The sequence below is a fragment of the Trachypithecus francoisi genome, unplaced genomic scaffold, assembly GCF_009764315.1.
Source record: "Trachypithecus francoisi isolate TF-2019V2 unplaced genomic scaffold, Tfra_2.0 Lachesis_group2, whole genome shotgun sequence".
NCBI classification, from domain to species: domain Eukaryota; kingdom Metazoa; phylum Chordata; class Mammalia; order Primates; family Cercopithecidae; genus Trachypithecus; species Trachypithecus francoisi.
Window position 1 is genome coordinate 49,626,894 of NW_022681465.1, and position 25,752 is coordinate 49,652,645.

Consider the following 25,752-nt stretch of genomic DNA (forward strand, 5'->3'; position numbering starts at 1 on the left):
TGAAACAGGACAATTAGGGACAACAGGACACACATTTTTCTGCATTTTATTTTCAAATCTCTCTTAAACTGAATAATATTCTAAACCTGATTGAACCTTCGTATTCCCATTCTCAGATTACTTCTTTCTGGCTATTCTACTCCACAGTTTCTATTCTTAGCAGGTCATCAGGCAGGTAGTTGCAAATATAATATTGCTCTTGTCATTCATATGCTAAGAATTGTAAAGTGCTATAGCCCACCATCAATCCTAGACCTTAAGTTGTCACATGAATAACTCACCCATCGCACTCCCTACCAGGACCTTTCTTCTTTGCCACACACATATCTACCAAATTTTGCTGGTCTCAAGTGTTTATTTTCCTATTGATAAGTAATTTAAAATCTATTTCCTAGTTACATTAAAGGTATAGGTTATGAGTGAATTTTCTTTTCCTGACAATCAGTACAATTTTTTTTTTTTTGGAGGACATGAGGGGAGATTTAGATTTAAAATAAGCCCATTTTTTTCCTATGAAAACATGGAAATATTTAGAATTCCTTTTCTAAAATCCAGATAATTTACATTAAATCCCACAATGAAAAACATTGCAAGCCATAGTCTTGCTGTAAGCTCATTTTACTCTGCATCTGAAAGTAATGGATTTCAGAGCTGTGTAATTCAGAACTATATTCCCCAAAGTGCAGACTGTTAGGAAAAGGCAACATTTGGGAATTTCAGACTATCTTGTTGTATAATTGGTAATGAAATAATGGTACCCAGATTAAGAAGAATTAGTTCTGCTATACTGAGTGTATACAACCCAATTAGTCCATTTTTGGTGTTGGTAAAATCCACAGTTTCCCAAAACAGGTATATGGATGAAAGGAACTCTATAGGTGGTCCAGTAACTGAAAAGGGAAACTATGATCATTGAACCGTCAGAAATTACCATCCGATAGGTTAAAAAAAAAGTAAAATATCAGTAATTTCATATGGTTCAACTTAGTATATATCCTGTCTGGGGAAATTAAAAAATCACTTTCAAATAATTGTTTTGGTAGTTAGTATGAGGGCTGGCGTGTGAATAAATATTTCACACTAGGCAGTTTCATAGATGGTATAAAATTGCTCTCACAACATAATGAATGGGAATTTTTTTTGATAATACTAAGAAAATTAGGGTTAAGATGTAACCCTGAGAAATTTATCAATATATGGGTACTTAAGAGTTACTTCCTGGTCCCCCTTAGAGAGGGATGCATCAAGTACAGAACTTCCTAGACTGGTTTCTAATGCTATTGAACTTGAAGATGCTATTAAATCTGATTAGTATTCTTCCATGCCTTTATCTATCTAAATATATTTGTTGAAAGCTTAATATTTACCAAGCATAGTACTATGTTTTGGAATCCAGCAAAGAAAACACACAAAGCTTATTCTAAAAAATACAGACACCTATTCAACCCATAATAATTATGCTATCCACCTTTTGTTAGAGCTGGGAAAATTTAGGGGGAGGAGGAGTGAATTTTAGTAGGAATAATCTGAAAAATTCAAAGTTGAGATGACTGTACAGGAATGTAACATACAGCTGTACTGTTTTACAATGATACAGAGGTACTGAATAGGAAAGCATGAATGCTCTGGCATGATGCTGTGCCCCTCTGGAAGAAGAGACTCATTTTCCAATTTTTACAAAAGTGTACAATGGGTAAGTAGAGTCCATGAAAATGAGAGAGAAGGTGGAAATGGCTAGTAGGTAGTTGCTCAAAACTGCATCTGAAAACCACTCTGAAAGCCCAAGGTGATTCATCTCCATCATTCTGGCCCCTGTCCATGCATGAAAAGTGCTGAAAAGAGATCTTACCACCTCTGAGTCAGGCTTTTGTGTGGTACCCACATTTGCAATTGTAGATACAATTCACTTAAATTGGGAAGAGTCCTTAAAAGATCATCAACATAATTCTTTGACTGAAGAATCAGAGAAGTAGAGAAGTGATACTTTTCAAGGACATACGAAGTGCTTAAGTATTTTGAAGGTAGGAAAACTTTTACTGCAGTAACAAACGATCCCCAAACCCCAAATGCTTAAAACAATGAAAATTTCTTGCTCACTCTATATATCTGACAAGAGGCTACGCTTAGAGTCTTTCAGGAACCCAGGCTGATGGAGGCTATATCCCTGTAGCAGGAAGAAGGGAAGTTGGTGAAGGGTATACTGCCTTTTAGAGCTTTCATGTAGAAATAATGCATATCACTTCTCAGTTTTTTATTGTCAAAGCAAAGGGGTTAGAGTTTGATCCTATGTGTACAGAAATAGAGCTGTCATATTTATGAAAAGCCTTAATGACTACTATACCAGGTTAAGGAAGGAAATGTGGGTACCACACAAATCAACTATATATTATTTGAATTACATACTCACTAAAAAATCTTCACTGTATTAAGATATATGGAAAGTGGCCAGCTTCCCTCTGGGTTATAAAGTTACAATAGCTATGATAACGAAACACCATTTGATAATAGATGAAATTTTTAAAAAGGTTTTGATGTGGGCAGAGTATAAATCATATAAAAGCTCACATTATTTATATTTTCTATTGAAAGGAGACAGAAAAAGCCTAAACAGTATTTCTCCTCTATTCTATATAGCTTAATCTAAAGACCTACGCTGTGGTCTTTATTTATTGGAAACACTAAAATGAAGGCTTATTACATTTTATGACATTCTGTTCCATCTTTTTAGTATAGTATATAGGATAATTGCAGCAGGCAGTGTCTTTTGCATACCCAATAGCCGCTTTCTCTTCCCTTTCTGGTAGAATCCTGACTTGCTTCAGTATCTACTCTGCCCACATAAGACTTGTGAGAAAATGCTAATTGGTCAAATTTAATCATTGTCATGCTATTCCCTTGCCTGTGTTATATTCAGAGGTGAATTTATCACTTTTCTGGACAGTGACTAATGAGGGATAGTCTGAAGGAAAGCTTTCTTCACTTTGAATAATAACAAAGACAGTAATTTTTCTTGCTGGATATTGTCAAGTCTGTATGGGATGCCTGGAGCTGTAGCAGCCATCTTATGAGAATGAAAGAAATGGTTTAGGAAAAACAGGCTGAGAAACTTGGAGGGCCCTAAAATTCCTGAACTCCATCTTTTGTTACACAAGATTAAAAAAAAAAAAAAAAAAAAAGCCCAATTCTTTAAGCCAGTGCTTCTTAAAATGCTGGCTTGAAACAAGATAAAGAGCTATTCCAGAATATATATAAACACACTTTCCTTCATTCAAGGTTTGTCTGCAAAGAAAAAAAAGATATCAGATGGACTAAACAGTGGTGACATAGTTGAGTTACATTTTGGTGTAAATTTAAACTCATTTTTTTTCAACTGGATTATTTCAATACATTTATGTTTGATGGGAGAACCAATTTCCAACTATCCAGGAAAAATTCACCTTTATTCGTAAAGTATTGAAATATACCTTTTGATGCATAAAAGGCCTAGAATTTGTTTTTAGGTAATTTTTATTCTTGACTTCAGATTATTGAGAGGATTAACAGAATAGAGAGTGTTCATGGATCACCAACTAAATTATAGATGCAGGATACATGAATAAAGAAGCCTCTCTGGGCTCAGAAAGATCACAAGCTGGTATGAAAGGTAGATAAGGAAATCAGTAATTACAGTACCTGCTGAATTATAAGCCTGTTTACAGGATGTTAGAGATTTATGTGGAGTGTGTTATGGATAATGAAGAGAAATCAGGAAGGGACTGGGTTTGGTGGCACATGCCTATAATCCCTCAGAGAAAGAGGGATTGCGGCCAGGAGTATGAGAACAGCCTGGGCAATACAGTGAGACTCAGTCTCCTCAAAAAATAAAATACAAAAATATTAGCCAGGGACAGTGACAAGCCCCTGTAGCCCCAACTACTCCAGATGCTGAGGCAGGAAGATCCCCTGGAGGGTGGCAGCCAGTTATGATTGTGCCACTGTACTCCAGCCTGGGTGCCAAATCAAGACCCTATCTCTTAAAAAATAAAAATAAAAAGGGGAAACTTTATAGAAAAGGTGGCACCTGAGCTAAATTAAAACATGGAGGTGGTACATAAAACTGCATGATATAGCTGGGATGAGGCTGAAACTATAGGGAAGTGACCATTGTCATGGTGAGGTGTTTTACAGTGAGTAAAATGATGACTTGCATTTTAGCACTATTATTCTGGCATCACTTTTGAAGACACAGTGTCTGCAGCATAGACCAATCTATTAACTATTGCAGAATTGTTCTGGGATCAACTTTAACGACTTACACAATGCCCATTATACTTGCCCCATCTTGCTTGTTCCAATTAAGCACTCTACACTAGAAACTTAAGGAAATTTGCCTCAATTTAGGTATATTTTATTTTATTTTCTTAATTTTGAGACAGTCTTGCTCTGTCGGCCAGGCGGGAGTGCAGTGGTGCGATCTCGGGTCACTGCAACCTCCACCTCCCGGGTTCAAGCAATTCCCTCTGTCTCAGCCTCCTGAGCAGCTGGAATTACAGGCGCCCACCACTACACCCGATTGATTTTTTGTATTTTTAGTAGAGATGCGGTTTCACCACAATGGCCAGGCTGATCTCGAACTTCTGACCTCGTGATTCACCCAACTCGACCTCCCAAAGTGCTGGGACTACAGGTGTGAGCCACTGTGCCCTACCTCTATTTTCGTTTTTAATCTTCACAACTACACTAAACTAGATATCAACTTAAAGTGAGGTACAGATCGTTGAAGAATGTATCAACCCTGGCTTTGAATCCAGCCAAGTCTTAGTTCTGAGCCCACATTCTTAACCTCTATGGTCTCTGCAGCAAAACCTACATTTTGAATTACGTCCTTCACTGTTGGCCATGGCTTAATTATTGAAACAATGACAGTGACTTGTCTTTAAAACAAATCCTGGATTCTGACCAAAATTCCTATTCTGGTATTCTAGCAAGTTAGGGAAGCATCTGCAAAAGGTACAAACTTTTTACTTGGTCCTGATTAGTTTCACGTGGGCATTTGTGGGTTCATCCAGTGTAATTTTTTTTTTTTTTTTTTCCCCGAGAATCTGGACTTTTTTGGAGACCTCCAGGTTTTAAATATTGGCTTGAATTTTAAAAACCAGTTTAGGGGGCTGGGCGCGGTGGCTCAAGCCTGTAATCCCAGCACTTTGGGAGGCCGAGACGGGCGGATCACGAGGTCATGAGATCGAGACCATCCTGGCTAACACAGTGAAACCCCGTCTCTACTAAAAATACAAAAAACTAGCCGGGCAAGGTGGCGGGCGCCTGTAGTCCCAGCTACTCGGGAGGCTGAGGCAGGAGAATGGCGTGAACCCGGAGGCGGAGCTTGCAGTGAGCTGAGATCCGGCCACTGCACTCCAGCCCAGGCGACAGAGCGAGACTCCGCCTCAAAAAAAAAACAAACAAACAAACAAACAAAAACCAGTTTAGGGAAACAAAATTAAACTACTGTTATGGTTAACTTTGTGTCAACTTGACAAGGACACAGTGCTCAAATATTTGCATCAACAATCCTCTAGATGTATTTGTGAAGGTGTTTCTTGAATTATTATGAGTTTACCATTTAAGTCAGTGGACTTGGAGTAAAGCTGACCCTCTTTATAATGTGGCTAAGCTTCTTGAATTAGTTCAAGATCTTAATGAACCAAGACTGACCTCCCCCAAGGAGGAATTCCGGCAGCAACTGCCTTTGCTGGGTCTCCAGCCCGCTGGCATACCCGTATTTCCAAACCACCAAGCCTCCAGAATCGGATGAGACAATTCTAAATTTTTCTATGTGCATCCTCTTGATCTGTTTGTCTAGAGAATCCTAATACAGAAACTAAGCAGTTATACACCCTCTGTAACGCATGCACTTACAGCCAGCCTGCTGAAGCCTTTTATTGGGGTGGCACAATCTGTACTATAAGAAAGGTAGACGTTTTTTCTCTCACATATATCCCTCAAATACTTTCCTAGCTAGACTTAGCTACCCGTAACTATTGATTCCTAATCTATTTTAACATCCTCTCCAAAAAATTTGAATTTAGGACTTGTGAGACAAGTTTTTATATAACTTACTAGATCTCAAAAACAATCTAATGAGGTAAGCCCTATCATAATTTCCAAGAAAACCAAAATCATCTAACAAACCTTAAACTTACTCTTGCTTCTCCTTTTCAGACAGTGTCGCTCTGTCGCCCAGGCTGGAGTGCAGTGACGCGTTTGCAGTTCACTGCAACCTCTGCCTCCCAGGTTCAAGTGATTCTCCTGCCTCAGCCTCCCGAGTAGCTGGGACTACAGGCATGCGCCACTATGCCCCGCTGGTTTTTTTCTATTTTTAGTCGAGAAGGGGTTTCACCATGTTGACCAGGATGGTCTCAATCCCAAAGTGCTGGGATTACAGGCATGAGGCCCCCTTGCTGGGCCGCTTCAACTTTTTCCAAAGATGAAAAATCTTTATGTTCCATACAAGGAACTCTCTCAATACAGGATACCTGATTTACCACTGAATAATCAAATAACAATGACACACAAGTACAGCAGACATATGAGCAAAGTCATATAAATTAAGGCTGTACCATAATTAAGTAGTTATCAAGTGACTGTTGAAGAACCTAAAGTGAGGCCCTAGTTGAGAAACAAAAAAATAAAAATGGAAGTTTTTAGCAAATCAGTAGTTGTACCCAAGGGCCATATAAGAAATCTAGTGATATAGTGGGGAGTGGCCTACACAGCTATTTTCTTTGATGAAGGGATGGATATAGAACCACTCAGAGCAATTTTTCAAAAATCCAGAAATACACTTTTATGAAAAGTTAAATGTTGGCTGAAAAACAGAGCATCACCCTTTCACCAAAGTCTGGAGGCCAAACAGACTACCAGTTTGGAGTGTTTTATTGTAGCATTTTAACATCAGTGGTATTCCAACAGAGAGCAGATGAAAATACTCAGTAGTTAGTTACTGTCCTACATCTTATACAAAGTCCTAAAATGTAATGACTTCATTACATTTTAAATGGCAAGCAGCATTTCACTACTTATAAAACAAATTCGATTCACATATATAATTACTAATCAGAACTACCTTTTATCCCATTTCTACTAGGCTATATGATAGTGAAAGCACCAGAATAAATTGGGAGTACTTACTATACTACAAATTACATGGTATTATATTCCATTTCAAATATTCTTTTATTCATTCTAATTAAGACTAATACTGGTCACCAGAACACTTACTGAGGCAAACACTTCTGCTTGAAGTAGAGAAACACAACAAACAAAACAAAAAACAAAGCTCCTAAATACCTGATTATCCAGAACTTCAATTGGAATGAATAGTTTTCCTGATGATTAATCAATCATAGGAAAAATAATTTACTAAATCAAAGTAAAGGGCAAGAACAAAAGTATTTTTTCCTTCAAGTTAATGACAAAAAAAAAAAATCATAGAAATAAACAAGATTGATTTGTATTTCCCTTTTATTGCATAAATTACCAACAAAATCCTGACCTGGGAATCAAAAATTTAATATAACCTCAGTTTAACACTATTAAATAAGCTAAATCACAGAGTAATACTGGAATGTTATACCCAAATTAATAAAGTAGGCAAATGGTCAAGTATTACATTCCCTATTTCAAAAAAGAGGCATTAAGCATTCATGTCGTAAGTTTATTGACAAACATATCTAGTATGCCATGAGTTAGAGTTTGATCCATTTCCAGAGGCTGTATCTCTTAAAATGCTCTTCATATCTGCAAATAAAAACAGAAATTAATGGCATTTAAAAAATCCCATTCATTTAACAGAAATCATGTAGTTTCATGAAAATATTTTCTATCAGTTTGAGTAGTACATCAGAAAGCGTTTACAGTATCATGACTTCATTCATACTGATTTGCTTCATCACATGCACCGAAACCTTTCCGCATTAGTAGCTTGGATAAGTTATTCCCCCTCTAAACTATGACAGTCTTTCCGATCATTCCAGTGTTCTATAGTATTACTCTGAGAAACTCTGACGACAATTAAGGTAAATAAATATTTTATCCACTCACAGGAAATCTGCTAACCTTCCAATATGAAGGACTCCTCTGAGCATATATTAACATATCCCCTTGACACAAGGTTTCTCAACCTCAGCACCACTGGTATTTTGCCCCCAAGGTGGAATGATCAAAAATGTCTCACATTGCCAAATGCCCCATTGTGTTGTAAAATCATTCTCATTTAAGAACCACTGCCTTGGCTGGGCGCAGTGGCTCAAGCCTGTAATCCCAGCACTTTGGGAGGCCGAGATGGGCGGATCACGAGGTCAGGAGATCGAGACCATCCTGGCTAACACGGTGAAACCCCGTCTCTACTAAAAACTACAAAAAACTAGCCGGGCGACGTGGTGGCGCCTGTAGTCCCAGCTACTCGGGAGGCTGAGGCAGGAGAATGGCGTGAACCCGGGAGGCGGAGCTTGCAGTGAGCTGAGATCTGGCCACAGCACTCCAGCCTGGGTGACAGAGCGAGACTCCGTCTCAAAAAAAAAAAAAAAAAAAAAAGGAACCACTGCCTTAATGAGGCTAGTATATTCAGAAGTTTGAGTCTCCCAACATGGTTGAGTTGGTGAGGCATAGATTTACAATTGCATAATTATCTGGGACTTATATATCAAGGAACACTAGAAGGGTTTTCTTCATCTTCAGGGATTTTTCACAACTTAAACAAGTACTGTAAGCCAATTTAAAAACTGGGAGCACAGTGACCACTTTCTGAAAGAAATGGAAACGCCTGGGCAAGAGTCCTCGTCCACCAATATACCAGTTATGAGATCTTGAACAACTTCACATCTTTGTGTCTCAGATGGGGTTACTATCATCCACCTCACAAGCTTGCTAGAGAACATGAGATACCGATGTAAAGTGTACCTGATAAGCAGTAGTATTCAATAAACACTGGCCATTATTCAAATATTTTTATACAGGTTTACAACTAGTCTCCACCAATGCCACATCTACATATAATCTCAGGAATCAGTCCTACTTAACAACCTATTTGTGTGTGTGTTCTGGGTGAGGGGGAAGAGGCTACTTAATAAAAAGGCCTGCTTTAAGAAGATTAGAAATCCATGAACTACCTGTTAAATGGACGAACTGAAACATCCTTATGATTTAAGCAGTTGGTGTCTTACTATAAGGAATGGTGTAGCAAATGCAGATCCAAAGTACAAACACATCTTAACTAGTAACGCCCACTTGTTTTCCACTGAAAATGGCAAATTCTGTTGGAAAAAAAGAGAAAAAGTAATCGAAATAGAACCTCAAATAATCTGCTTAATAATCAAAACACAAGTATACAGGAAATGCTAGTTATATTTATTTTACATCATCAGGTTACATATGCCATAAATCGTAACATCTTTTTAAACATTTATCTTTCTGATCCTATGACCTTCATCACACAACACTAGAAGGTAAGAAACAATCTGGCTTTACCGAGCACTAGGCAATAGTCTTAAGGACTCAAACGTCAAATAGTGAGAAGTTTCTTATTTTAGAAAATCGAAAAAACTACTGTCTTAAGTAGTCACATTAGAAGACGACACATGGCAATGTTAAGTGCAATACAAAGTTGTTTTTTCTTTTTCTTTTTGAGACTGAGTCCCGCTCTGTCATACAGGCTGGAGTGCAGTGGCGTGATCTCGGCTCACGGCAACCTCCACCTCCCGGATTCAAGCGATTCTCCTGCCTCAGCCTCCCGAGTAGCAGGGATTACCGGCACACACCACCACCTAATTTTTTTGTACTTTTTAGTAGAGACAGGGTTTCGCCATGTTGGCCAGGCTGGTCTCGAACTCCTTACCTCAGGTGATCCGTCTGCCTCGGCCTCCCGATTACAGGAGTGAGCCACCGCACCCCGCCCAATTTATTTATTTATTTTCTCATTACGAAGCACCTTCTCTGCCCTTTACGACTAGGCCTCCTGTGACCCTCCGAGGTTGTTACTGCTTTGTGGTTTAAGTTGTTTACACCTGAGGCCAAACCCAGCCTTAACGGAGTTGAAGGGTTAGTACTTTTAACTTAGCCAGCTGGTTTACAAAGCCTCTTCCATAACCAGAGGCCCTGATTTCCTCATGATTTTCCAATGACCTTCATTTCGGGTCCGACGACCTCCAGCTCGGCTTTAAGCCACACACCTACAGCCGTGGCCTCCAGGAGCCATCCCAGGGCTTTCTGCTGGGCGGGGGAAGGGGCGTCAGGCGGTTGATAGAAGCAGAGACGCTACGCGCTAGGATGCCCAGCTTCCTCACTGGCCCCTGGGGTAAGTGAAACGCTACTCTGCGTCTCAGCCTAGTTCCTGGCTTTCATCTCCCCCGCCACAGCCCGGAGGCGGCCTTTGAGGTGCGCGAGTCACAGCCAAGCGCCCCCTCCCCCAACGAAGTCGCGCCCCTTTATACACTAACCTTCCCAGGGCCCTCCTCATAGTGGCTCCTACGGACCACAGAGGTTGTGAACCTCCGGATGCTGTGGCCCAACATAGCGCTGCTGGAAGCTCTGCGAAAGGCGGAGAGACCGAGTATGGATGAAATGGCGGCACCTCACCAAGTCCTTGTTTTCACGACCTTGTTCCCGGTGCTCAAGGACCGAAAGGAAAGATGGGAAATGGGAGGGGGCCTTGAGGAAACGCAACAAAGCGGGGATCTCAATGGATTGTGGGAATTGTAGTTCAGAACGGTGCGGCGCCTTATCAGCCCCCGAAGAATTGTGGGAAATGTAGTTTCGCGCTAGGGTTAGGTCTAGGATTCCCGGGGCTGGGGGGGGGGGGGGGGCTGTTACCGGAAACGATTTTTTTTTTTTTTTTTTTAATTGAGACAGAGTCTGTCTCTGTTGCCCAGGCTGGAGTGCAGTGGCGCGATCTCGGCTCACTGCAAGCTCCGCCTCCCGGTTTCACACCATTCTCCTGCCTTAGCCTCCCAAGTAGCTGGGACTACAGGCGCCCGCCACTGCGCCGGGCTAATTTTTTTGTGTTTTTAGTAGAGACGGGGTTTCACCATGTTAGCCAGGATGGTCTCGATCTTCTGACTTCGTGATCTGCCTGCCTCGGCCTCCCAAAGTGCTGGGATTACAGGTGTGAGCCAGCGCGCCGGCCTGGAAACGATTTTATTGAATCAAGTGAAGCAGTTTCACTCCATGTTCTCTAGTCTATTGAACAGGACAATAAACCCATTCCTTTTCTTTTTTCTTTTTATTTTAAATAAAGTATATGCTAGGTGTCAATGATTTCAAGGACTTTTGCCAGTGCTGAGAGATATTTAATGATCCTGGCTGAAGAAACAAAGCATAAACACAAGTAACCAACCAACATGCAGCACAAAGACTTCAGAAAGAAAACTGAAATGCTAAGGGAATGATCACTAAAGATAAAGGGAATCAAATAGAAGAGAAGGAAGAACAAAGGGCAAGGAAAACTCAAGTCTGGTATGAACACAGCATGTGTGAGGAGTAGAAGAGAAAAGCGGCCTCTGACACCTGGAGCTAGCCTGGACTGGGAACTGGTGTCTGCCTAATGAACGTACACAATTTCAGCAGGCATCCAACAAGACCACTCTGACAGTGTTCATCAAGAAGAGAATATGATCACTGTGTAATCATATCTGAACACAGATAAAACATTGTCCAAGCCACAAAAATGACCGAACATCACCCTATCTGGTTTAATATGATGACTTCTGCTTCTTTACCAATTACAGTCTTAGCCTGGATCTGGCTTTTCTTCCTCCTAAGATTTAGGAAGATAGCCAATATTAGGGGAAAAAATCCCAAATCCAATAAGCATTTTCTAATATTTTACAGAGAACCCTTAAACGTCATAGTTTCTCACAGTATATGGTCTCTCTTACTGCAATGAATAATAAACACCATTTGTCAATTACAGGTGTGCTTCTGGCCGTCTTTGACTAGAAGGTATTGAGAAGAAACCAGTGATAAATGAACGTGGGAAAGTGGTGTTAGGTTAGATTGTGAAAGGCCCTGGTAACCTAAGTGTTATGTTATTTATCTGTGGGGGAATGTGTGTTGCCTCGCGTGTCTCATTTATAGAGCATTAGGAAACAATTGAAATGAGACCTAAGGTTTACTTTGAAGAGGACATAACATATATGCTTTGTTTTGTCTTTTTATTTTCAGTTTTTGGAAGAGAACAATCATGCCCCCCACCAAAAACAAACAAACAAACAAAAAACCACTTAAATTAATATTTTGTTTCAACAAGTAGCTTATTTTTGAGTAGGGGTTCAAGAAATGCATCATAACTGGTGTCCCGTACCACCTAATTTATAGAAGTTATGTGACATTCAATTTTTTTAACATTCCATTCACTGCCTTTGCATATTAAAGGATTCTGATTTAACTATAATTGAGAAAGTTTTTCACACTTAATATTTCTGGATTATACTTTTTTTTTTTTTTTTTTTTGTGAGACGGAGTCTTGCTCTTTCGCCCGGGCTGGAGTGCAGTGGCGGGATCTCAGCTCACTGCAAGCTCCGCCTCCCGGGTTTTACGCCATTCTCCTGCCTCAGCCTCCGGAGTAGCTGGGACTACAGGCGCCCACCACCTCGCCCGGCTAGTTTTTTGTATTTTTGGTAGAGACGGGGTTTCACCGTGTTAGCCAGGATGGTCTCGATCTCCTGACCTCGCGATCCGCCCGTCTCGGCCTCCCAAAGTGCTGGGATTACAGGCTTGAGCCACCGCGCCCGGCCTCTGGATTATACTTTTAAATCTAATGTAAGTAATGTTATCTGTGGATTTGGTTCATTGTTGCTTCTAATTCACATTAATTGAGCCTCCACTGGGTATCTGGCTTTGAGTTAATTCTTTAGGGACCTTCAGGCCAGAGATTCCAGAATATGGTTTCAGAATTGTCTGCCTTCTCATGGGCTTTGTGATAAGTTAAACATAAAAAAAATATGTTTATACCTATGTAAATATGGGGGAGGGGGGTGGTTACACTCAAGTGCCAGGCATATGAGTGAAGCTATCTTGGACCCTTCAGCCCGGCCCTACCCTCGGCTGAACATTGCTGAGTGACCACAGTCACCACTGTGTAGAGCAGAATTGTCCAGTTGACTCCTGCCCAAAATGTTGTTCCAGAGATTTGTGTGGTATAATAAAATGGTTGTTTTTTCAAGTCATAAAGTTTGGGGTAGTTTTTTTATGGAGCAACAAAAAGAGAACTAGAAGTAACACAGCTGCTCTATTTAAGGAAATTAGCCTTTCTTCTAGATGCCATGGGGAAAACACAGTTTCTCATTACCAATCTGTAGATGAGAATTTAGCTGTATCATATAAAATATTATCTTTGCTTCAAATATATTTTTCTCTGCAGTCACGTTTCTGTGATAGTTCTTCTGCTATAATGAAGACGGATGTGCCAAACATGCCAAAACATTGACAGTTTGGGAGGTATGGTGGTTCTATTTGAAGGTGGTGTAGCAGCTGGCATATTCTGGAGAGTGCTAGACACTCAGAAATGCACTTTGCAGCTTTTTGATGCTCCTGATGAGTTAGGAAGTAAATTGAAGTGGGATTCAAAGTGGCTGAGATCACTTATTCTTGGCAGATTACTGACTTTTGTATTAGTGGCTAGATACCACCTATAGATCACACTCTTGATAGTTATTTCAAAGTATTTTCTAAAGAACATTTTTGTCAATAAGCCAAACTGAGCACAAAATAAAATTTTATACTAGTTGCTATATTTTTTTCTTAATTACTAAGTAGAAAGCAATTAGTAAATTAGTTAACTAATGAATGTAGTCTGAGTTTAGGAGTTTTATGCTAATTTTGATTTCTTTTAAATTCACTAAACAAGGAAGAAAAAGTTTAAATAAATCTGGCAATATTCTATTTTTGTATAGGCATTGTGGGAAATTAAAGATGGCCATAATTTTTTGGAAACTCTTTCTGTTGATTGGTGGGGTCTAACATCCCTTTTCTTGACCTTAGTGACCGAATTGACCAATAGACAACAGAATGACATTCTGAGACTTCTGAGGCTGGCTCATCAAAAGCCTTGCAGCTTCTCTTTAGCAACTTGGAATGTTTTCTTGGGAGAAGTCAAATACCATGTGAGAAATCTAACTATCCAGAGACTTTCAGGACTAAGAGGTAAACCAAACTAGCTATATGGAGAAGCCACATTACTGGGGGTAGGGGTCGGGGGTAGGGTATGTGCAGATGGGGAGAGGGAAGAAGACAGAAGAAGGACAAGGACAAGGAGAGGATAAGTACGGAGAGGGAGACAGGAAAAGGGACAGACTTACCAGCACGCAGCTATTCTTGCCATCCCAGCCCAGGCATCAGATGTATTTGTAAAGGTGCCATCAGGTGACTTTAGCCACAGTTATATTTGCCTGCAACTTTATGAAGCATGTTAAACAAGAATTGCCCAGCTGAGCCCATTAGCCCCCAGAATTGTAAGAGAAAACAGTAAATTGTTTCCTTGAGTCACTAAGTTTTGGGTAATTTGTTATACAGGAGTATAAACCTGGAACAGGTATGATTTATTTTTTTTTCTTATACAAGTAGCCTAACAATCTATATTCATGTCATTATAGCTGGCAAGAAAAATGTGAATAATTCTAGAGCAACTTTGGATTCAGTATGATACTCTTTCACTATAAAGTGCATTTAAAGAGAAATGAGACGTTTCATGAATTGATGGGTACAAAATAGAAAATGTCTTCAGAGACGTGAGGATTACTTCAGTATTATATCTTAAAAGTAAAATCCAATTATTTTAAGTAGTGAGTAGCGTGTATATCAAAGAGTGAGAAATGTACTTTCTAGATCCACTTGAGGCTTTAGAGACTGAAATTCCATTATATGAAACGGTATATCCTAAAACTAAAGTACAATATTTGTCATTTTCTCAATATTATATAGAACAGTATATCCTAAAATTAAAGTACAATATTTGTAATTTTCCTCAACAGCTGCTATATTAGATTTTTAAGGACTAGGTTGAAGTTTTTTTAAAAATAAATTGTTTAGTGAATAAATTATATGTTTCCATCCTACATTGCAAAACTCAAGTTAACAAGTTTCTGTTTAAGTTTTTACAACTTCTCGCTACTGTAGCATTAGAATCAGGGCTCTATGTTAACATCTATTTGAAATTTTATGTTTGCTGGGGAAAGAGTTGAGGGGGAACCTGGCTTCAGGAAAAGGAGAAGATGAGATTCTTCTGAAGAAATTAGGGTTGTGAAATATTCTGTCAGTCTTCTGAATGATTTAGTGATGACTCACTGAAAGAGAAAGTTTTGCAAATAATCCTTACTTACTGATCAAAAAACTATAATATAGGTTTAACTCTTTATATTGTTTCTTCTTTGTAAAATGCTTTCACTTCTTTCCTCTTTTTCCTATTGTTGTCTTCAAAATTCTATATCCATGTCACTTTCTCTAAGAAGCCTTCCTAAAACCCTCAAAAGGAATCAATTTATCTTTCCTTTAAGGTCCCCTAGAATTTAATTTATAATACTCTTATGTTAGTAATATCATGCATTGTAATTAGTTATATATTTCTCTATCTCCTTACCATATGCTTCTTTTTTTTAAAAAAAGGACAGTGTTTCATCATTTTATCCTCTCACATAGTAAGTACTCAATAAATTTATGTTTCATGAATAGATGGATAAATAATGTATTCAATACAAAGTGGTTCAGTGTTTCTTCAACGAAGTGGTCCCTGGTGCAAAACACATATTTTTTCAGTGGCTCACTGTGTTCTTAATTCTACTTAAATTTCTTAAAAAACTAACACCCAGTTATTACCATAGACTTTACATATAAGATCTCATTTAATCCTCATAATAATACAAAGTGGTTCAGTGTTTCTTCAACAAAGTGGTCCCTGGTGCAAAATACATATTTTTTCAGTGGCTCACTGTGTCCTTAATTCTACTTAAACTTTTAAAATTCATTAATAAAAACTAACATCCAGTTCTTACCATAGACTTTACATATAAGATCTCATTTAATCTTCATAATAATCCTATGAAGGAGCTATTACTATTGTTACCATTACTATTTTATAGAAGAAGCAATTGAGACTAATGAGTCTAAATGACTTGCTTTGAGTATGAACAGCTAGTAAGTAGCAAAACTGAAAGTTAAACCAAGTTTTATCTGATTTCAAAGTTTCTGCTCCTAATCATTGCATACCGTGGTCTAAATGAATTACTTGGAAGACAAGTTGCTCATATCCTAAGGGAAGGAAGGTAAGAGTTCAGTTTATACATGATTATGTATGGATTCAATTGTGTGTGAGTGTTTGTGTGTGTGTGCGTGCATGTGTGTTTGAGATATGGTTTCACTCTATCCCCACCCAAATGTCATCTTGAATTGTAATCCCCATAATCCCCACATGTTGTGGGAGATACCTGGTGGGAGGTAATGGAATCATGGGGGTAGTTTCCCCCATGCTATTCTCCTGATAGTGAGTGAGTTCTCATGAGATCTGATGGTTTTATAAGCATCTGGCATTTCCGCTGCTTGCACTTCTTCTTCCTGCTGCCTTGTGAAGATGGTGCCTTGCTTCTCATTTGCCTTCCAGCATAATTGTAAGTTTCTTCCTCAGCCTTGCCTTCCTCAGCCATGCTGAACTATAAGTCAATTAAATATCTTTTCTTTAGAAATTAGCCAGTCTCAGGTATGTCTTTATTAGCAACATGAGAACACACTAATACAGTGTATGTAGGCCCTTCATGACTTAAAGCTTCATCTTCTGCTGCATTATGCTGAATAGATCTCTCAGATTGCAGAGAGAATTAGAGTTGGAGTGTTCTTCAGGTTCCAGAGACAGCACAGCTGGGTGGTAGAATGGCAGGGCAGACCACCAGGACCTGTGATCCTTGACTAACACCAGAGCTCTGAACTTATGCTTCTAACACATCTAAATTGTCTTCTAGGAGACTTGAAGTCATTGGTTTTGCAAACATTAATCAAATCCACCTTTGGAAATATTTTCCTCAGAAAAGTTACATCTGCCAGGGCTTGAGATTGCAATGGGATGGATTGCATGCTGCTGCCTCATTCTTACCCTCTCTCAGCTACTTAGCTGGCCTGGGGTTGAATCTCTTTTGCAGGGTGATGCTAGACCCTACCACATTTATGGTGCTTTTCTACTACTAGAAGGGAGTGAGAAATGCCTGGATTATCCTTTTGTTATTATTTCTACTTAAAAACGGAGGAAGAAAGAATTCTCCCTAACTCATTCTACGAAGCCAGTATCACCATGGTACCAAAGCTAAACAAGGACACAACAAAATAAGAAAACCACACACCAATATCCCTGATGATCATAGATGCAACAATCCTCAAAAACATACTAGCGAATGGAATTCAACAGAACGTAAAAAAATACAGCATGATTAAGTGGAATTTATTCCAGAAATTCAAAGATAGTTCAACATATGCAAATCAATAAATGTGATTTACCACATAAACAGAATTAAAAATAAAAACCACATGATTATCTCAATGCAGAAAAAGCATCTGATAAAATTCAGTATCTCTTCAGGATAAAAACTTTTAACAAATTAGGAATAGAAGGGCCATACCTCAAAATAATAAAAGCCATATATGACAAACCCACAAGTAACATCATAATGAATGAAGAATAACTGAAAACATTCCTTCTAAGGTCTGGAAGAAGACAAGAATGCCCCCTTTCACCATTCTTATTCAACATGGAACTAGCAGTCCTAGGCAGAGCAATCAAGCAAGAGAGAAATGAAAGGCATTCAAATTGGAAAACAAGAAATCAAATTATGTCTGTTTTCTGATGATATAATGTTATACCTAGAAAACCCTAAAAAGATTCCTATGTTTGATAAATGAGTTCAGTAAAGTTTTAGGATACAAAATCAGCATATAAAAATCAGCAGTGTTTCATATGCACACCAATAATGATCAAGTCAAGAAGGCAAGAACTAAATCAAGACTGAATCCCATTTACAATAGTTCTAAGAAGAATAGAATACATAGGAATATATTTAATTAAGAAAGTTTCAAATAAAACTATGAAACAGTGAAGAAAGACATTGTAGTCCACACAAACAAGTGGAAACACATCCCATGGTCATGGATCAGAAGAATTAATATTATTAAAATGACCATACTGCCCAAAGCAATATACAGATTCAATACAATCCCTGTCAAACTAGCAATATAATTTTTCACAGAATTAGAAAACACAATCCTAAATTTCAGAGGAACCAAAACAGAACCTGAATAACCAAAGCAATCCTAAGCAAAAAGAACAAAGTTGAAGGTGTCACATTTTCTGACTTCAAATTATACTACAAGCCTATAGTAAACAAAACAGCATGGTGCTTGAGTAAAAATAGATAGATCAATGGAACAGAACAGAGAACCCAAAAATGAAGCCACGTAACTACAGACAACTGATCTTTGACAAAGTCAACAAAAACATACACCGGGGAAAGCACACCCTATTCAACAAATGGTGCTGGGAAAATTGGATATCTATATGCGGAAGAATGAAACTGGACCCATATCTCTTATCATATACAAAAATTTACTAAAAATAGAGACTTAAAAGACCCCAAACTATGAACACTAGAAGAAAATCTTAGAAAAACTCTTCTGCACATTGACCTTGGAAAATAATTCATGACTAAGAACTCAAAAACACGAGAAACAAATCTAAAATGAGACAAATAGGACTTAATTAAACTAAAAAGCTTCAGCACTGCAACAATAATAGTCAATAGAGTGAACAGACAACTTGCAAACTGGGAGGAAATATTTGCAAACAATACATCCCTTAGGAGCCTGATATCCAAAATTCACAAAGAACTCAAACAACTCAACAAGAAAAACTCCCAAAACTCATCAAACGTGGGCAAAGGACATAAATAGACATTTTCTCCAAAAGAAGACATACAAATAGCCAACAAGCATATGAACAAATTGTCGTTACTAATCATCGGATAAATGCAAATTAAAACCACAATGGGATATCACCTTACACCAGTCAGAATGGTTGTTATTATAAAGTCAAACAACAACAGATGTTAGTGAGGATGCAGAGAAAAGGAATGTTTATGCACAGTTGGTGGATGTGTAAATTAGTACAACCTCCATGGAAAACATTATGGAGGTTTCTCAAAAAACTAAAAATAGAACTGCCATTTGATCCAGCAATCCCATGACTGGATACCTAACCAAAGGAAAATAAATCATGATTTCAGAAAGATACCTGTGCTCATATGTTTATCGTAGCACTATTCACAATAGCAAAGATGAAGGAATCAATCTAAGTGTCCATCAGTGGGTGACTGGATAATGAAAATGTCTCTCTCTCTCTCTCTCTCTCTATATATATATATATGTAGACATAATCCAATCACCTCCCTCCCTCAACATATGGGGATTACAGGTCCCTCCCTCAACACATGGGGATTACAATTCAAGATGAATTGTATCATCTTCATATATATATGAATCATATATATATATGAATGAATGAATGCTCTAGGAATACTATTTATTTGTTTTATAAGAATAAAATCTTATCTTTTGCAGCAACATCAATGGAATTAGAGGCCATTATCTTAGGTGAAATAATTCAGAAACAGAAAGTCAAATGTCACATGTTCTCACTTATAAGTGGGAGTTAAATAATATGTACAAATGGACATAGATTGTGGAATAATAGACATTGGAAACTTAAAAACATACATGTGGGAAGTGGATAAAGGATGAAAAATTACTTAATGTGTGTAATGTACACTATTCAGGTGGTGGTTACACTAAAACTCAGACTTTACCATATGCAATATAACCATGTATCAAAACTGCACTTATGCCCCCTAAATTTAAGCAAAACAAATTGTATTTAAAAATATTTGTGCGTTAGGTCGTTTTTGCTCTGCTATAAAGAAATACCTGAAACTGGGTAATTTATAAAGAAAAGATACTTAATTGACTTACAGTTCTGCAGGCTGTACAGGAAACATGGCACCAGCATCTGCTTCTTGTAAGGGCCTCAGGGAGCTTATAATTATGGCAGAAGGCAAAGGGAGAGTAGGCCCATCACATGACAAAAATGAGAGAAAGAGAAAGGGAAGGTGTCAGACTTTTCTTAAAAAACAGATCTTGTGTGAACTAACTGAGCAAGAACTGACATCCCCAAGGGGATAGTGCTAAACCATTCATGAGGGATCAGTCCACACCATCCAATCACCTCCCATTCGGCCCCACCTCCAATACTGAGAACCACATGTCAACATGAGATTTAGAGGAGACAAACATTCACACTATACTGATTTGGAAATAATTTAATATATTTAGAATATGTATGAAAATAAACCAAATATACTTATTTTTATATATGAATTTATCAATATCAACTTATACTTAATGGAAATGTATAGATATTTGAACATAATAATAAAATTTAATTATTTTAAAATATTAGGAAATAATTTCAAACTTGCACAAATAATGTTTCATACATAAAATTCGTACAAGAAACATTTATATATTCTTTAGCTAGATTTGCCTATTTAAAAAACTTTATTGTATTTTCTTTAACATTTGTACTTTTTCTTTCTCTATACATATTTTTTTCTGAGTGGTTTGAGCCTACCTTACATTATACCACTTGACCCCTAAGTACTTCTGTGTGTATTTCCTAAGAATAGGGCTATTCTCTTATATAACTACAGTGCAGTATCAACCTGATGAATTTATACTGGTACAATATTTTTATCTATGCATATTCCAGTTTTGTTAGCAGATCTACTAATAATGTCTAGAGGCAAATACTGCATTATATCTCTTTATCTCTTTAGTCTTCTATAAGCTGGAGCATTTTTGATATGATTTGACTCTGTGTCCCCACCCAAGTCTCATCTTGAATTGTAATCCCCATGTGTTGAGGGAGGGACCTGTAATTCCCATATGTGGAGGGAGGGAGGTGACTGGATTATGGGGACCATTTCCTTCATGTTGTTCTCATGATAGTGGGTGAGTTCTCATGAGATCTGATAACTTTATAAGTGTTTGACAGTTCTTCCTTCACCCGCTCTTCTCTCTCTCACCTGTCACCATATAAGATGTGCCTGCTTCCCCTTATGCCATTATTCTAAGTTTTCAGAGGCCTCCCCAGACATGTGTAACTGTGAGTTGATTAAATCTTTTTTCTTCATAAATGACCCAGTCTTGGGCAGTTCTTCATAGCAGTGTGAAAACAGACTAAGACAATTTCCATAGCCTTTCTTCGTCTCTTATGACACTAACATGTCTGAGTAATAGAGCCCATCCTACATTTTGAAAAACACAAAACATTCCTCATTTTGTGTTTGTCCAGCATTTCCTTAGGAGTAAACTGAGACTATGTGTTCTTGGGCAAATGCTGCCTAGGTGATTCGTGTCGTTTTAGGGCATCATATGTGGAGGCACAGTATGTGCCTCTGTTCCTCACTGGTGACGTTAATGTTCACAATGTAGTCAAGGTGTTGTTTGATTTTTCCACTGTACAATTACTGTTTCTCTCTTGCAACTAATAAGTACCCCATGGGAAGACATGTTAAGACCATGCTAATATCCTACTCCTCACAAAAATTTCCTTTGGATATAGGCTCCACTGATTATTCTTTCCTGATTATTACCATAATAGTTGTGAAATAATGATTTTCCAACTCCAGTACCCCTTCCATATTTACTAACTGTCCTTTTACATTCAACTATATGAAAAAGACCTTCTTCCTACTCTATATATTTACTTTATTTATTATTGGTATTCACTAATTAATTTTTAAATGGTCTATAATTCAATACTCTACTTAAATATTTTAGTGCTTACATCGTTCCAGATTTGGTAGCCCCTTCAAGCTTCCACCTGTGTTTGTTATGTGTCCTTATCATTTTTTATCTTTTAATATTTATTTTATTTCATAACAAGATATTCCTGGCCTATTTATACCTACCTTATCTCAGTCCTGGGAACCAGAATCTCTGTGAAGAATGCTCACTGGTTTCTGTTAGTGGTAAACAGTAATAAAGATTAATGTCTGGGTGTTAGGTATGTTCACTACTACTAGGATGCCTTTGCTTCCTAGAAGTTATGCATGTACACATATATGTATACATAAACATGAAAATGCAGATGCATATACACATTTAGAAATCATATCTGGCCAAGCGCGGTGGCTCATGCCTGTTATCTCAGCACTTTGGGAGTCTGAGTCGGGCGGATCACGAGGTCAAGAGATAGAGACCATCCTGGCCAACGTGGTGAAACCCCATATCTACTGAAAGTACAAAAATTAGATGGGTGTGGTGGCACGTGCCTGTAGTCCCAGCTACTTGGGAGACTGAGGCGGGAGAATCACTTTAACTTAGGAGGCAAAGGTTGCAGTGAGCCAAGATCGCGCCACTGCACTCCAGCCTGGCAACAGAGCGAGACTCTGTCTCAAAAAAAAAAAAAAAAAAGGAGAAAAAAAGGAAAAAAGAAAAAAGAACATCTTTCACCAACACCTCAAATTTTAATCCATCCCCACAGGGCTCTTTCTTGTTTTCCCCTGCTCCAAGTCTGATCTATCTTGCTAGGAGAAATAATGGATTATCTTTGTAGTCTCTCTATAGAAAATGATATTGCAAAATTGTCACATCAAGAGGTGATCAAAAGGTATGCAACAAAAAACTATAGGAAACTGTCTTATAGAAACGTATCAGGCAATTAATGATTAAAATATTATTTTACTTTCTTATGTTCGTCCTTCACATGGCAGCAGCAAGGAGAAGTGCAGAGTGAAAGGGGATAAAACCCCTTATAAAGCCATCAGATCGAATGAGAACTCACTATCACGAGAACAGCACGGAGGTAACCACCCCCGCTTCACTTCAATACCTAATGTTTTATTTTTAATGCTTTGTGATTTTTATCTAAAAAGTGCCTCCATATGATCCACCTCTGCTTGTCACCTAGCACAATTGCATAAATTAAAGTCCAAGGAGACAGAAATTGTCAGAGAATGAAGTACGTTCAATTATAAGATACATTTTAAAAATGTTGTTTTCCCCCCAAGTATTTCAAAATACATATGCTACAGGATGGCTTTATTCAACAGTCTCCGCTCCAAAATAACTTCTGGGTATTTCCAAATATCAAATCCATTCCAAGGAGATTTGACAAGACTTAGTTTGTATCAAGAGAGTATGAGAAGGTGAAATGATTTAGAATATGAGAAGCGAAACCAAACAACAGACAAAAAACAAAGTGGAAAAATGTCTCGTTACCTTTCGATAACATTTTTTCCCTTAAAAGTATTTTGTGTTTTTCATTCCAACTTACTTGTCTTACCTTCATTTAGGTTTAAAAATGGTTCACTTTTCTTGAATCATCTCATGATACAATCATTTGTCATTGAGAATTACCAAGTATGGGTAGATACATATTTATAAGATAAACATAGAAACTAATATTTCTCAATTTGAAAATCACCAAGTCTCATTATATTCATGTTCCATCTCCATTTTAGCTTAACTTGCCATGACACTTGTTACTGCTTTGACCAGGTCTTGCTAAATTGCTATAGTAGGGCCGGGTGTGGTGGCTCATGCCTGTAATTCCAGCACTTTGGGAGACCGAGGTGGGTGGATCATGAGGTCAGGAGTTCAAGACCAGCCTGGCCAAAATGGTGAAAACCTGTCTCTACTAAAAATACAGACCGGGTGCGCCTGTAGTCTCAGCACTTTGGGAGTCTGAGGCAGGCGGATCACAAGGTTAGGAGATCGGGATCTTCCTGGCCAACACGGTGAAACCCCATCTCTACTAAAAACAACAACAACAACAAAAATACAAAAAATTAGCCGGGCGTGGTGGCACACACCTGTAGTCCCAGCTATTGGGGAGGCTGAGGCAGGGGAATTGCTTGAACCCGGGAGGCAGAGGTTGGAGTGAGCCGAGGTTGTGCACGACTGCACTCCAGCCTGGGCGACAGACCAAGACTCCATCTCAAAAAAAATAAAGAAATAAAAAAAAATTAGCTGGGTACAGTGGCAGGCTCCTGTAATTCCAGCTACCCGTGAGGCTGAGGCAGGAGAATCACTTGAACCCTGGCAGCGGAGGTTGCAGTGAGCCGATATCGTGCCACTGCACTCCAGCCTGGGTGACAGAGTGAGACTCTGTCTCAAAAAAAGAAAGAAAAATTACTATGGTATCTCCTGCTTTGTTTTATAACTGGAATACTAAATAATTAAATAGCTTCATTTATTCATTTTGGGGAAACATAATTTAAATGACGAAAGGTATTTTATAATAAATTTGATGCATTGTTCTAAAAAGAAAGACGTTTTCCAGAGTAGAAGCAAAATAAATATAGGAGAGATTTGAGAGTAGAACTAACTTTCTTGTATTCTATATGATGAATATAAACAATTGTGCAAATAACTCCCTGAAAATCATGATTTATAAGCGGGTCCAACACTATTGATCAATGTATGTAAGCTGCTACTATATTTCTATTATTCAGGTGAGACTACAGAAATTCAACTGGAGGCACTCTGATCCTCTAAACAATGTGTTTGTTGGCAACTACGTTGTTAAAATAGTGATGTGGTTTGGCTGTGTCCCCATGCAAATCTCATCTTGAACTGTAGTTCCTATAATCCCCACCTGTTGTGGGAGGGACCCAGTGGGAGGTAACTGAATCGTTTGGGCAGTTACCTCCATGTTGTTCTCGTGATAGTGAGTTCTCATGAGATCTGATGGTTAGGAGTTTTACCCCGTTTCACTCTGCACTTCTCCTTGCTGCTGCCATGTGAAGAGGGACGTATTTGCTTCTCTTTCTGCCGTGATTGTAAGTTTCCTGTGGCCTCCCCAGCCCTATGGAACTGTGAGTCAATTAAACCTCTTTCCTTTATAAATTACACAGTCTTGGGTATGTTCTTATAGCAGTCTGAGAACGAACTAATACATATAGTCCATCAAAAGGTATTTGTGCTATAACGGTTTCTGTGTTTGGCTTTTCAGTTTGGCCTTATAATTTCAAAAAAATGGAATTTACTTGATAATAACATCTATGTCCTTTGTGTAAATTATTACTGCATTCACCAAAGAGTTGTTTTAAACATGTCAGCTAATTATACAACTATTACACAAAGTGGGTTAGGTTTAATTACCAGTTCTCTTCACATCCCTCATTGAACAACATTCGAAAACTGTGTTATTGTCCCTGAATTGTGCTTGGCCATCTTCTTTCCTACTTGTGCTAAGGGATTTTTATAAATAACACACTTATAAAACTCATTTATGGGTTTACTGTGAGGATTTTTTTCCCAAGGATGTGGTTCAACACACTTCACAGTGTCATTTTTATGAGAACCCATAGGAAAAATTTCTCTCTGGTCTTAGACTAGAATAAACGGGCTTCTCCCAAGTAGCTGACTTGCTTTTTTGCCTGTTTGCCTATGGGTACTGTTTATAATAAACTTCATTGTGATTTCCTCTTTAGGTTCCTAGAAAATTTAGAGCCAAATATGTGATCCATCTTCAGTGGAGACAATGAATGTATTTTGTGTACCCTACTCCTGGCTCTATCTTCTTTTCTAAATTTACCTTTGCTTCATTTTACTCCTCAATTTAAAATTTATTTTATCTTGTCATATAGCATATATCTTTCTTCTGCACCTCAAATATTTTCTGGAATA

At 38.2% G+C, this 25,752-nt stretch overlaps 1 protein-coding gene and 1 non-coding gene across 2 annotated transcripts; both read right to left on the reverse strand.

Moving 5' to 3' along the window:
* Positions 1-7,486: 7,486 nt before the first annotated feature.
* On the reverse strand, positions 7,487-10,681 carry LOC117064943 (cytochrome c oxidase subunit 7C, mitochondrial). Its single transcript, XM_033179201.1, has 3 exons — positions 10,473-10,681; positions 9,147-9,290; positions 7,487-7,776 (listed from the first exon to the last, which is right to left on the reverse strand). The coding sequence occupies exons 1-2, from the start codon at positions 10,545-10,547 to the stop codon at positions 9,174-9,176; spliced, it is 192 nt and encodes a 63-aa protein (XP_033035092.1). The 5' UTR covers positions 10,548-10,681; the 3' UTR covers positions 7,487-7,776; positions 9,147-9,173.
* Positions 7,875-7,937, reverse strand: LOC117066259. The gene has a single exon (XR_004430240.1). It is a non-coding gene; the product is annotated as a small nucleolar RNA Z39 (small nucleolar RNA).
* Positions 10,682-25,752: the final 15,071 nt, after the last annotated feature.

What these genes read in the sequence shown, in the direction of transcription:
- LOC117064943 (XM_033179201.1), bottom strand. Translation starts at nt 10,547, where the DNA reads ATGTTGGGCCACAGCATCCGGAGGTTCACAACCTCTGTGGTCCGTAGG. An exon ending in ATGAGGAGGGCCCTGGGAAG is followed by an intron (nt 9,291 to 10,472) that starts GTTAGTGTATAA and finishes TTTTTCCAACAG; the next exon opens with AATTTGCCATTTTCAGTGGA.